At 39.1% G+C, this 15,115-nt stretch overlaps 1 protein-coding gene across 6 annotated transcripts in view; it reads left to right on the top strand.

Annotated features, from left to right (window-relative positions):
- The window catches only part of LOC121872069 (ras-specific guanine nucleotide-releasing factor RalGPS1-like), a gene marked incomplete at its 3' end in the record, with an annotated part of 49,531 nt that overhangs the window by 14,931 nt on the left and 19,485 nt on the right, over window positions 1-15,115 (top strand). For all 6 annotated transcript variants that reach the window (XM_042374751.1, XM_042374750.1, XM_042374756.1 and 3 more), the window contains 5 exon segments: window positions 3,843-3,989; window positions 4,863-4,962; window positions 5,586-5,749; window positions 6,315-6,457; window positions 6,781-7,006. In XM_042374751.1, coding sequence (XP_042230685.1) covers window positions 3,843-3,989; window positions 4,863-4,962; window positions 5,586-5,749; window positions 6,315-6,457; window positions 6,781-7,006 — 780 coding nt within the window.

Raw genomic sequence — 15,115 nt, 5'->3', positions numbered from 1 at the left:
TTTGAGCTGCAGGTGAATGGGGTATTGTTTCAATGATGTGAAAGGAGAATGCAAGTAAAACAAGTTGTTACACTAAAAAAGGAATATTCTCAGTGTAGTGTTTGTCAGGGGGGGCACTTGAGTTTTGTACATGTGGGTCTGTGTTTAGTAAGAAAAGCAGGAAGCAGAAGTTGAGAACAGGGTAAGGCAAGGATGAAGAGCTGGAGGTGGTGTGTGTGTGTGTGTGTGTGTGTGTGTGTGTGTGTGTGCGTGTGCGCGCTAGCTTGATTTGTGATACCAAAATGTCATGAGAATGGTAGAGTATATTTGAGGCTGTATAAGGGAAGGTGTGGTGCATGTGCGTGCTAGAAAAGGTGCCCTAAACATAGCCTGTTTAAAAACCCAACCTGACTGGGCAACCGCACCCAGTAAGGTCATTCTTATGTGGTCGAAAACACAACCAAAATCACAGATCCAAACAAAAACAAACCATACAACCTCATATGGTCTCTGCATGGAATGTCAGGACCCTTCTGGATACTGGCACAAATGTGCGTCCTGAAAGAAGAACTGTCCTTGTGGCAAAAGAGCTGGCTAGGTATAACATCGACATAGCAGCCATCAGCGAATCCCGGCTCCCAGATGAGGGCCAACTCACAGAACGGGGGTCTGGCTACACCTTCTGGAAGGGTAAGCCTGCTGCGGAGAGAAACCGCATTTATGGAGTTGGCTTTGCCATCCACCAACGCATCCTACACAGGCTAACTGAAATGCATATTGGGGTCAATGAGCGCCTCGTGACGCTTCAAGTCCCACTGAATCACTCACGTCATGCCTTCTTCATCAGTGCATACGCCCCAACACTGGATGCAGAGGATGACATCAAGGAGGCCTTTTACACTGACCTTGACAGAGTGCTAACCTCTATCCTCAGAGAAGACAAGGTTGTGCTCCTTGGTGACTTCAGTGCCAGAGTTGGCAGAGATGCTAACATTTGGCAGGGAACCATAGGGAGAAATGGACTAGGCAAGTGTAATCCCAATGGCCTACTCCTCCTCAGCAAGTGTGCTGCATGCAACCTCACTATCACCAATACCTTGTTTAGGCAGGCCGCCAAGTTCAAGGGTTCGTGGCAACACCCACGATCCAAACACTGGTATCTCATTGACTACATCATTGTCAGAAAAAGAGATTGCCGAGATGTCCTCATCACCCGTGCCAAGCGTGGCTCAGAACACTGTGACACTGATCATTGACTTGTCAGATCCAAGCTCTCACTTCATGTCACCCCAAAATGGCGAAGGCAGCAAGCCTCCAGAAGAGGTTTTAATACTAAGAGTCTGGAGGATCCAGCGGTACCACATGCTTTCAGAGAGCAGCTCAAACATGGGCTTATAAACAACCCAACAGCAAACAACGTGAATCCCAGTGCCAAACGGAATACTCTTAATACTGTTATGACAAAAACCTGCAGAGACCCTCGGCCAGATCAAAATAATACACCAGGACTGGTTTGATGAAAATGACAGGGCAATCAAAGTACTCATTGATGATAAATGTGCTGCTTTTACTGACTGGCAGAACAACCCTCAGTCTCGGACCAAAGCTGATAACCTTCCCCAAAAAGAAAGCGGCAGCCCAGCGGGAACTTGGCAAGCTAAAGAACGACTGGCATAAAAATAAAGCATGTGAAGCACAAAAACTTGCAGATCAGCACAAGATGTGCGAATTTTTCATTTCCACTAAAATATTTTATGGGCCAGTCACTCGTGGCGCAGCCCTCCTCCACTCACCTGACGGTAACCTCATAAATAAAGACGATGAAGGCCTCCTTAAGTGCTGGAAAGAGCACTACCATTCATTGCTCAACTGAAACACCGATGTGGATGTCCTGACAACCCAGCAGGTCCCTCGGCATCCAGAGCTGACCCACCTCAGCTATCCTTCATCCCTGGATGAGGTTGCTACTGCCATCAAACAGATGAAAAATAACAAAGCCTAAGGGCCTGATGGAATCCCAGCCAAGGTGTATAAAGCAGGAGGACCTCTGCTTACCAGCCATCTCCACTCTCTCCTGGAGAATATATGGGAAAAGGAGGAAATTCTCCAAGCTCTTAAAGGCGCCTTCATTGTCAATATTTATAAGAACAAGGGAAACCGGTCAGACTGTGGCAACTACAGTGGGATCTCGCTGCTCTCCATAACTGGCAAGATTATCGCTCGAGTCCTAAATAGACTTCTTCCTGAGGCGGAAAACTTCCTCCCAGAATCTCAATGTGGTTTTAGACCATCACATGGCACTACTGACATGATCTTTGCTGCCCGCCAGATATAGGAAAAGTACAGAGAACAGCGTTGTGACCTGTACATGGCTTTCATCGACCTAACTCAGACAACAGGGAAGCCCTCTGGTGGACTCTCATCCGTTTTGGCTGCCCACCAAAATTCATCGCCAATGTGAGGCAACTCCATGATGGCATGAACGGCAGTGTCCTGCACAATGGCACCCAGTCTGAGTTCTTCCCCTCCAAACGGGGGCTAAACAAGGGTGTGTACTGGTATTAACTCTCTTCTCCACCTTCTTGACTGCCTTCCTTTCTCGTGCCAGTGCCAATTTAGTCAGCGGGGTGAACATCGAGTACCGGGTGAAGGGGGGTCTTTTCAACATAAGACGACTCCAGGCAAGAACAAAGGTGTCGGCAGCTTCCATTACTGAACTTCAGTATGCAGACGACCTCACCCTTGTTGCTCACACTGAACACGACCTACAGGAGATCCTGAACACCTACGCAGATGCATATGCACACTTCGGCCTTGAGGTGAATGTACGTAAGACTCAGATTCTTTTTCAACCTGCCCCTGGTTCAGACACACCTTCACTATCTATCCAGCTGAACGGTACTACCCTCTCTAATGTTACCTACTTTAGGTATCTCGGCTCCCACCTGTCCACCACTGCAGACATCGATGAAGAGATTCAGCATCGGATCATATGTGCATCTCAAGCCTTTGTCAGACTCCGAAATTGTGTCTACAGCTGTAGGGAGCTGAAATTATCTACAAAGCTGTACGTATATCGAGCAGTGGTCCTCCCCACCCTACCATATGGCAGTGAGACATGGGTCACATACAGGAGGCACCTCAAGGCACTTGAAAACTTTCACTAACGTAGTCTACGTTCCATCCTCCGAGTTCGCTGGGAAGACAAGAGAATAAACGCCAGTATTTTTGCTGACACCAACTGTAGGAGCGTCGAGGCTACCATTATCCATGAACAACTATGTTGGACTGGCCATGTTACCTGCATGGACGACAGTATACTGCCAAAGCAACTACTTTACAGTCAGCTAACGAATAGTAAACGTAACACCGGCCGGCAATTAAAAAGGTATAAGAATAGTCTTAAGACAAGCCTGAAAAAGTGCCATATCGACCCCCTCACCTTGGATTCTAGTATTCCACATGATAACGCTTGGAGGAGCACCGCACGAAGTGTCAATGCTTTCGAGTTAGCCCAACTGCAAACCGAGGCAGACAAGCACCAACGCCGGAAAAACACGGTGGCAGTGTTTTTCCGCAGTAGATGGAGCCCTCCACATGTGCAACAAAGTGAAAGACCCTGCAGGACCTGTATCGGCCTCTTTAGTCGCCTCAAAACTCACCAACCTAGGTGACATCCCTAATAGCTCATATCATTGTATCATAGCTGGATGATCGTCATCCTAGACTCTGAGTGACAGCAAAGTAGTAGTAGTAGTAATAGTAGTGTGTGTCTGTGTGTGTGCGTGCATGAGAAGTAATATTTTCATCTTGTCAGTTTGCTGTAACTACTGTACAGTATAACATTTTAAAATATATTTCAGAACTCTCCCCAGAATTCACAGCCATAAATCCGCCAGTTTACCAGCGAGAGGGAAAGATACAGATAACCCGCCAGTCTTGGATCTCTTACGTGTAGTGCCAGAAGATCTTGCAACACAGATAACACGCATGGACTTCCCAGTTTTTAAGTAAGGAGAGTTTAAATGTTCATAGGTGAAGTATTTCTTCTTTTTACACTGGTCCTAAATTGTAACCTTTAATGCTTGTCTTAAGTGAAACACTGTAATTAGGAACAAAGTAAATAGAGGATTTCCTGTGTTGTGTAGAGACATTCAATCTTATTTGATAGTTTTTTTTGTCAGGTAAATGGTAGGAGAGTTTGTGAAAGACCAAGCAGGAGATGGAAGGATGGGTGAAGGCAGCAGAGTATGAAGATGATAGGTTCTTTACATATGATATTTACTGAATAAACAGAATTTTACACAAACCAGAAAAAGAAAGGAAATTGATTGTATAGGGTCGTCCAATTAAAGTGAACCAGTTTTAGGTTGGCAACACTGGGTAGGGGTTTGAGTGGGAGGAGGAAGCGGGATGGCAGCTGGTGGCGTGTGGCCTTGGATTCTGAAACAGAAGGTGTACTCTCATCGATTCCACGATATTGATGACCTGAAGGCCAGAATTCACCTAGAGGTTTTTGCCACTTCTCCAGGTGTGCTTCGTAGAGTCATGCACAATTTTTGCCAACGACTGCAACAGTGTATTGCAAATAGGGGTGCACATTTGGATGACAGAACTTTCAAACATTAATAACTATTGTTTCCAAAGGTTTCAGAAACTTGCAAACTGCTTAAATACAGATTTTGTCCATTTCATGAGTTTTTATCTCATTTTCAACATGGTTCACTTTAATTGGACCACCCTGTATAAACTAGGGCTGTTACAGAAGTAACCATTTGATAGTAAACAAAGAGTCTGTGTTGCTCATGGGAGAGGAATAATGGTTCTCAGTGGCCATAAATCATCGTAGTACAGTATTGTATTTATCACTTGTTGTCTTACAGATCCATAACCCCAGAAGAACTGACCTCTTGTGGCTGGACAAAAAAAGACAAATTAAAATCTGCTCCAAATGTTGTCGAGTTTACCCGCAGGTTCAACCATGTGAGTAAATTATGGTCTTGTGTGTATTAGCTCGTGTAGATTATTATATAAGAGGTAAAGAAAGTGTGAAGATAAATGTCTGTTGAGTATTTTATGGGAGGGGAGTGCTGCAACGGGGGTAAATCCAAATAGATTTTGGGGCCTTGTTGTGGGAAGGGAACATGTGGTGGTACAGCAGTATGAGTGAATAAATGACTGAGTGAAGGGGAGGCAGTGTTTACTCTTGCTTCCAGGTTGAATGAATGGGAATTGATGATTAATACTTGTTTAATTATGAATAGCTTAAAAACTCAATTATGTATGTGCAGTGAATTGATAAAATGGCATTGAATCATTGTGGAGGCTGAGGACTCATTCTGTGTATTGCATATGTAAGATGAACCTGTGAGTAATTGGTAGAGTATGACAGTTTTCTTGTTAAACCCTTCCAATCACTTTCTGTACCAATATTGCACCACTCATTCCTGTCATTTCTTCCCTATGGCTCGGTACCCCTAGATCCACCCCTCACAAAAGATGAAGAAACTAAAATATGCACACACACACACACACACACACACACACACACACACACACACATTCATTCATTCATACATATAAATTTTGTTCATTTCTATCTTTAGGTGAGTTTCTGGGTTGTGCGAGAGATTCTGAATGCTGGAGGAGTTAAACACCGGGCAGAGATGATGGGACACTTCGTCAAGGTCGCCAAGAAGCTCAACGAACTCCATAACTTTCACTCTCAGTTTGCCATCATCAGCGCCTTGCAGTCTGCTCCTATATATAGGTACAGATCTTACTTCATCACTTTTTTGAGCCTGGGTCTTAAATATTTGAAATTTCTCTTGTACTTCTGTTGTGAAAATATGAACCATAGTGTGTGAAAAGAAAAGTTAAAGAAGGGGATTAAAAAATTGGTAAAAAATATATATACATGTATTGTACAGCATCATTATCTGGCATCACTATTAAGTGTCATGTTGCTACAATTTTTTGCTGTATGTGAAGGGAGTAAACTTAACTCAAGTTTTTAAGTCCATCATTGGTGTACAGTAGTTGTTTTTCCACACCTTCAAGCCCTTTCCTATAATAATTCAGGGTGGACCAACATCAACAAGGTATACCTGCTTAAAACAAAATCAGTAATTAGCAAATGTACAACAACAAATTAGTGCAACTCAATGCTTCACACAGATTAAAACGTAGATTAGCTAACTCGATTTCTTCCCACACATTATTTACGACTTGTATTGATAATTTCTTCACGTGGATTTATTAAGATTTGGGTAAACTCATTTTCTTCACACACACACACACATTGAATGAAACCTCAACTAACTTTATTCAATCAGATTAAATAAGACTTGGGCAGCGCTCTCCCGGAAGGACCGTCAGCATTTTGATCGGATGACGGAGCTCTTCAGTGACAAGAACAACTGGGAACAACTTCGTAGTCTTGTCAACAGTCTGAAGCTCCCGATGATTCCTTACCTTGGTAATTAAGAACTTTAAGATGGGTTATCCATGCATCTGTATCCCTAACTGTAAATTACAGGGCTGATTATCATATTGACTTGTATTTGTGGTAAATTTTATGCTCACACATTAAACCTTTAAGAAAATCATTGATATAAAAGTATTCTCACTCTTCCAAGTCTTCTCTCCACAAAATATAATAGAAGATGGCCAGACACAAGAGCAAGTATTGTACACACACTTGGTCCTCCTTCATTTGCTGTTATATTGTAATCAAAATACTTTCTATGATAGACACTGTTCTTTAGGAAGTAGTGTATCTCACTTTTTTTGTCGCTACAGGTTTGTTCCTAACGGATTTAGTGTACATCGACATGGCACACCCGCACTTTGGGGGTCTAGAGTCTGAACAACGGCAACTGAAGATGAACAACATTCTTCGGGTATTAGCGGACTACCAGCAATCAGACTACTCGGCTCTCCCACATCTGCAGCATGTTCAGGCTTACTTGGCATCTGTCAGATACATCGAGGAGCTGCAGAAGTTTGTAGAAGATGATCACTACAAGTATGTTACCTGTGAGATAGTTTCTATTTACAAAGACTTTTATACTTGTTTCTTACCTTGTATGATAACCTGCTGTGATACTTAAGTTAACAATCAAGCTAGTCTCTAACTGATTTGTATTTAAAAGTATTTTTGTCATAGTGTTCATTATCTTGGTTACCCAGCTAAGTTAACCTTTATCCAGGATTGCTACCCCACAAATTGTGAGAAACTGCACTGATAATGTTAGATAAGAATTGTATTGGCTGGTACAGGGGGTCCCTGAGTTACGAACGTCCGACTTACGAACACCCACCGATACGAATGAGGTTCCATAAGGTCAATTATTTTAAGAATCCGACAAAGGTACAATTGATTCGTAGTATTAACGTACGAGAATTAGTTTGTGTGGCATAGCGGCAAGGCAGTAATGCGGGTGAGGAGTAATGCGTCACCCAGCCTCATGCCTTGAGGGAGCATCAGTACACCTTACCCTCGCCTCAGTAACATGTGTGATCAAGTGCAAGCTGTTGTGTTTTGCTTATTAACTCTTATTTTTCTGCCCTCATCATGGCTCCCAAATGCAAACCTGATGCAAGTGATAGTAGTGCATCCAAGAAAAGGAAAACAATTACAATGGAAGTGAAAGTTGATGTAAATAAACGTTCTGAAAAAGGCGAAATACCCTCGGTCATTGATAAAGCGTTGGGCTTCAGTCGGTCAACGGTCGGAACAATTTTGAAAGACAAACACAATATTCTTGAACATGTAACAGGATCTACACCAATGCACTCAACTGTGATAACAAAACAAAGAAGTGAATTGTTAATTGAAATAGAAAGATTGTTAGTGATATGGTTGGAAGATCAGCCAGCCGCAGGTTTCACTAAGTGTCGAACATTAATTTTTACTTTCCTTTACTGTATTTTCTCATTCAATTTCTTTTTTTCTCTTGAATTAAGTAATTCAAGAAGTATAAAAGGGTTTAGACTTTGGGATAGTGCACATAGGATATGTGTTCCGACTTAAGAATGTCCTCAGGAACAGAACTCGTTGGCAACCTGGGGACCCCTGTATATGCTGTAGATAGTACATACAGTATGTGGAAAGGTTTAATTAACATTCTGCAGGATGAGAAAATTAGTACTATAACTTTTCTTTTTATAGCCAAAGTGATAGGCTTTTGTGGACAGTCTTCTGAAATTAAATCAAATTTTCAGCAGGTGTTAAGAGGATGCAGTGTTGGTTTCCTAGAGAGTTGTTTTCAGGTATTAGTATTAGTATGGTATCTTGGTGTAGCCATGTATGGTGTCTTCTCTTCCAGGGGGGATATAGTCATGGTAAGTTCTGCTTATGGGTAAATGGTGTACATATATTAACTTGAGTCTTATTGTACATACAGGTTGACAATTTTTTATTTATTTTTTTGGGGGTGGCTGTGGGCCTAAAATGTAATAATAACAATAATTCATAGGTCTAGGTCATGTTTCTCACTTTTGATCTTTTTTTCATTCTTGTATTTATTACTATTATTATTTTATTACTGTATTATTATTATTATTTTATTATTATTATTATTATTATTATTATTATTATTATTATTTTATTACTGTATTATTATTATTGTATTATTATTATTTTATTATTATTATTTTATTATTATTATTATTATTATTATTATTTTATTATTATTATTTTATTATTATTATTATTATTATTATTTTGTTATTATTATTATTATTATTATTATTATTATTATTATTATTATTATTATTATTATTATTATTATTATTATTATTATTATTATTGTTATTGTAATTATTGTTATCATTAATATTTTATTTTATTTTTTTGTATTTTTTATTTGTGTAAATTTTATTTACTATGAATTATTATTATTATTATTATTACTACCACAACATTTTTGCCACCCCAGACCCCAATGTGGGTTGGTGACCTGTGCCAGGGTGGGCTAATCCTGTAAAAGAAAAAAAAAAGAGGGTTATGTGATGCTCCACGAAAACACTCGGTTTTCACACAGTTACTGAACACAGGTTTGGTCTGGGCCTGAGATAAGACTTCACGTGGATGGATCTGATTTTAATATTAATTTATTGCATTAAATTCCATTCAGTTTTTACTTTGTAGTTATGTCAGGAATATAAAATATGTGGTGAGTGCATTACTGGGTATCTTGTCAAATGTGTGACTAACGAAGTATTCCCTTCTGAGTGTGTTGCTGGCATCATAAGAGTGCAAGATGTTGTTTTGTGATGAGGCATCTGTGATCAAAATAAACCCAAGGGAAATTTAAAAAATAAATTCTTGAAATGTGATGACTTGTGAACATTACTAACTTCCTAACTCAAGGAACAGGTTGAATTGACTACGATGTACAATCACGGACAAAGTTTGCTCCCTGTGGTGAAACTGAGTCATGGGAATGAGTCTCCGAACTGACTTGCCTTAACTGTTGTAGTGGTCCCTCGTTTAACGAACACAATTCGTTCCAGAAGGTCGTTCGTTAACCGAAACCATTGTTTCAATGGGATTTTGGGTAATTGGTTCCAGCTCACCGAAAATTACATACAAACTAAAAATAAATGCAGTAAAGCACACTTACTTTGAGGTGTGCATGTAGAAGGCTCCTGGTTGATGATGATGATGATGGGAATTAAAAGTGGGGGTGGAGGAGAAGGGAGAAGAGAAGGCAGTGGTGGTGGAAGAGAAATCACCCCATGTTTCCTGCTGCCATTTTACCCATAGAATTTTAAGTTCACTTGGTGTAATTCAAGATTATTTTCTTTAAATCAACACTGCACTGCACTATATATTGTCAATATGTAAAATAAATTTCAGAATGACCAATAATTGTATTGTAAAAACATAAAAATAGTTTATGTTCAAGAGTCTCAAGCAAGATGTTACCTCCACTGAGCAGAGACACAAACTGACGCCTGCTGGGTGAGTCAAGTGGCTGTTTGACGTGCTAAAAACTAGTTTCCTGTGCTTCAATTATGTTCAATAATTGTTAAAATGACTAAAAAATTTAATATAAAACTTTTAAAATTATTAATTAGTACTTTTTTTTTTTTTTTTTTAACGGGGATTAGCCCACAGGTCACTGACCCACATCGGGGCCTAGGGGGCGAAAATGTAATAATAATAATAATAATAATAATAATAATAATAAAAACAACAATAACAAAAATAATAACAATAATAATAATAGAGTGAACCCTTGCTTTACGCGGTCACTTGAACCCACGGCGGCTTGCGTAAAGTGAGAAACGCGTCAAGTGAACAACATAACATATGGGATTAATTGAAATAGAGACCGGGCCGACCCCCAAACTCCACTTTTTCAGACACAATACCTACGTTGTAGTAAAAATAACATCTTAATTTTATGATGGTATGCGCACACAATTAATAATTAAGAGAAATATCAATAATATTAGGTTTTTTAACACTTACATTAGTAGAAAACATGGCTGGGCACACGGGGATGGGCGGTTGGTTCCGAGGCAGAAGGCAGATTATTGGCCCTCACCTGTATCACTTGTATCAATTGTATCACTATCCACCACAGAGGCTTGCAGGGCCTCTTTGTCAAACCCCTCAAAGTCCATATAAGTCCATATCCTCACTATAATTATCACTGTCACTGACTTGGGCCGGCTGTGGTGGGTGGCGGGTGAAGAACTCGGTAATGTTTTGATGACTGGGCGACCTTGTGTGCACCCTGCTCGCGCCGCTCTCCGCGTAAAAGGGTACACACACCGCGGAAAGTGAGCATTCCGGTTTCGGCAGGGTACCGCGTAAACGTGGAAATGCGTTAAGTGAAACCGCGTAAAGCGGGGGTTTACTGTAATAATAATAATAACAACAACAATATAATACCAGAATTAATAATAATAATAAAAATAATAATAAAGAACCATAAACAAATATACAGTAATACCTCGGTTTACGCAGTTCTCGTTTACGCGTGCCCACATTTACGCAGTCCCCGCCAGAACCGGAATGCCCAATTTACGCGGTGCATCTACTCATATACGCGGGTGAAGTATAATTTTTTTATTTAGCTCATAAAATTCATACAAATTACCTGGCCAGAATATAATTTACATTGTTGGAATTCTTACAATATGATGATCATTTTAAATATGAACATCATGGATTTTGCATTAGACATACAAATTTTAGATCTAATGTAAGAATTTTGTTTACACAGAGCAAATATGTTTTCTTTTGTGCAAAATATATGATGTATATATTCAAAATTATCCTGGTCTTGCAAGGAATCCAGCAATGTCAATTATATTATCCTAGCTTTAGTCTGAGGTATTATTTATTACTAAAAATGTAAATATACTGTTTTAACCCAAACATTTCTCTGGTAGGGAGGGAAGGTGGGGGATAGGGAGGGAGGGAGGGGGGAAGCTGGTGGTGGGGTATTTTGATTGACAGATAGTGTCTGGGTGAAGTAAAGAATTTTTATTTACTGAAGATATTTGTTTTAGCTCATAAAATTCATACAAATTACCCGGCCAGAATATAATTTACATTGCTGGAATTCTTACAATACAGGTTGTACCTCTCTAGTCCGGCAACTTCGGGACCTGACCGGTGCCGGACCATGGAAATTTCCGGACCATGGAAATTCACCCTTTTCCTGGATAGTTAGTGACTTGTGATTACGCTTGGAAGCACTAGCACCACTTTCTCTGCTTCATGGTCTCTTTGAAGACATATTGATGAGTTAAATGTCGTACAGTAGCTTCTCAAATTTCGCGAGTTTTTAATTCGACGTTTTCTATTTGAACACACAAAAAAACACGTTTAAAAATTTTGACGGCGGAAACTCGAATTTCGACGGGTTTGAACGGCCCACCAACGTTCAGACGACGTGCATACTCCTGTAAACAGCGTCATTTCTCTTATGTACAAAAGATTCATTATTGTTTATTACTGAAAGTCTTTTTGATTGAATTAATGTTTGTGTGTGCAAAATGAGCAATACAATTCATTAATAATACGTCGAATATTAAAACACGAGGAAATGACACAGCATTGTTTTCGTTGATTACAAAACCAGTGACTGATTGGTTCTACATATAAAACTGAAGAAAATAAGACCCTGGTTGTAGCTGTAGTAAAATTAATATGGTTGTTTTAAGTAATTTTATTTAATGTTAATAAATGGAACAATAGAAGTAGCTAACGATAATGGTAAAGAAAAAAGAGAGATCGCGTATGTAAGTGCGCACACGTGAAAACATATCATCATTACTTTACATAAGAATATGAAAGCAACACTTATTTACTGTTCATATATATTTTAATTAATGTTTCTGAATTTGTTTTTATTAAATTAATGTTTGTGTGTGCAAAATTAACAATACAATTTATTAATAATACGTGGAATATTAAAACACACTAGGAGACGAGACGGCTGCCGGCATTGTTTTTGTTAAAGCTTACAAAACCAGTGACTGATTGGTTCTACATATAAAACTGAAGAAAATAAGGCCCTGATTGTAGCTGTAGTAAAATTAATGTAAAAAAATTAATATGGTTGTTTGAAGTACCTGTAATGTTATTTAATGTTAATAAATGGAACAATATAAGTAGCTAACCATTAATGGTAAAAAAAAAGTGAGACTGCGCGTATGTAAGTGCGCACATGTGAAAACATATCGTCATTACTCTACATAAGAATATGAAAGCAACACTTATTTACTGCTCATATATATTGAAGGGTTAAATGTTGTACTCTGTATAGACAAGCAGAGAGAGAGAGAGAGAGCAGCCGAACTGCCGGATGTAAACAAACCTTAATTTCCCGCGGCTTTGTTGTTTTTTTTTTTTTTACGGGGATTAGCCCACCCGGGCATAGGTCACTGACCCACATTGGGGCCTGAGGGGCAAAAATTTAATACTCCTGTAATAATAATAATAATTCAGATAAGTAAAAAAAAAAAAAGAAGCTGCCTATCTACCTATTGGACAAACTAAAATCGTTCCGGACCACGGGAGTTTCCGGACCACATAATGCCGGACTAGAGAGGTACAACCTGTATGATGATCATTTTAAATATAAACATCATGGATTTTGCATTAGACATTCAAATTTTAGGTTTAATGTAAGAATTTTGTTTACACAGAGCAAATATGTTATCTTTTGTGCAAAATATTCCTGGTCTTGCAAGGAATCCAGCAATGTCAATTATATTATCCTAACTTTAGTCTGAGGTATTATTTATTACTATACCTTAAAATCTTGTGTTTTCACCCAAACATTTCTCAGAGAGGGAGGAGCCAGCGAGCGTGGGAAGAGGGGGAGTTGAGTCCATTATTTGAATGGACATTAACCTGGAGACTGTATTTTTCTTAAATATTAATTGTGTGGGCATACCATCATAAAATTAAGATGTTATTTTTACTACAACATAGGTATTGTATCGGTTTTGTGTCGGAAAAAGTGGAGTTTGGGAGTCGGCCCAGTCTCTATTTCAATTAATCCCATATGTTCTGTTATACCATTTACGCTTTTCTCATTTTAGGTCTGCGGGTTTAATTGACCGAGTAAATCGGGGTATTACTGTACAAATGAAAAAAAAAATCAAGAGTGAGAAACAATATATGTATGTTGTGTCGTCAAAGTAAGAGAAACAATTGAGACCCTGCAATTGTGTGTAAATGAGGCAAAAGTCAGATCAACAACCTGGGACTTGGTCACAATTTTTGTGATGCCATATGGTAGCAGAGTCTACAATTAGACAACACGTTATGCTTCCAATATCTTCCCAGGCAGTAGTATCTCCCTGTTTGGTAGCTGCCTACTACTGTATGTACTCAAATGGTAACGAATTTAAGCCCTAAAACCGATTACTGTATTGGTGGACTAATACTCCAGCTGGTGAGCAGGCGAAAACATGTTGACATGATTTTGTAAGGATTTCGTTAACCGAATATTTGTTCGTTAATCGAGTTGAAGATTCTTATGGAAGGTAATTCTTTAATCGAGGGATCACTGTATTTTGTTTGGGGTTGATGCTGCTACATTTTGGGAGGGAGCGAACTTTTGACCCCGACTGTACCATATATACTTTCTGGTGGTTATTATTTCAAGGCCTTTGGATCTATAAGTATCACTTTACTATTGGGTGTGGTGTCCTGCCAATTGGGATATTGCACAGTTGATAAGTACTGTACCGTATTTTACAGCATATAAGACATATAACCATATAAGACACATGCCCCATTTCAGCAGGGAGTATTTAGGAAATACAGTACCAGTAAATGTGAGAAAAAAACAAATAAGTTACAACAAAAAATAATGTATTGCCAAACCAGTAAATAAAAGCCAAATGAAAGTTTAACACTGTCACCATACCAACGCAGACACTACCTCCGCCAATTCCCTAACAACACCCCCCCCACATGCCTCACCACCTCCCCTCCCTCACTGAGCCAGCTAACTCTTGTGTAAAGAAATGTATGTTCCCTTTATGTGTTTGCCCATAGGACAATTACTTTTTTCATAATATGTATGTAGGATGGTGTGTGCATGTAACTGAGTAAACATTAAGGAAGAAAGTTACGTATATCTATCCGAAAATACGAGTTGAAAAGCAACCATAACACCTCACAGCTTGGCCCACTAGCCTGGAGGTTACGGTGATGAGTCTAACCTGGCTACAAGGCTGCCAATGATGTTAACAGATGCAAGTGTGAAAAGAAAGTTATTTGTAAATCTTCATTTGTGTCAGGTATTTTCTAGATTTAAAAATAAATTTTGTAAATATGGCATTAACAGATTGCAATGCTTGTAAGAGTTCAGAAATGGTTTCTGCTTAGCTAGCTTTGAAGACGTTGATCGTGCCAGATTATCATCATCAGTAAAGTACTGTAGTTATAAATCCAGCTTTTATATTTAATATTGTTTTTTAGTTTATTAAAAATAATAATAATGTGTTAAAGCAATAACATATTTTTAATTCTGGAGTTGGGTTAGGTAGAAATTAGCTTACTGGAGACAACAACTGGGGGATTCATTAGCTTACGGGAGACCGCATCTTCACACATATAGGGCACAGGCTGATATTTTTTAAAACCATTTTC

This window comes from Homarus americanus, unplaced genomic scaffold (genome assembly GCF_018991925.1).
Source record: "Homarus americanus isolate GMGI-L3 unplaced genomic scaffold, GMGI_Hamer_2.0 scaffold51476, whole genome shotgun sequence".
Lineage (NCBI taxonomy): Eukaryota > Metazoa > Arthropoda > Malacostraca > Decapoda > Nephropidae > Homarus > Homarus americanus.
Note: the sequence above shows the minus strand (reverse complement) of the source record. Positions and strands in the feature narration are given on the sequence as shown.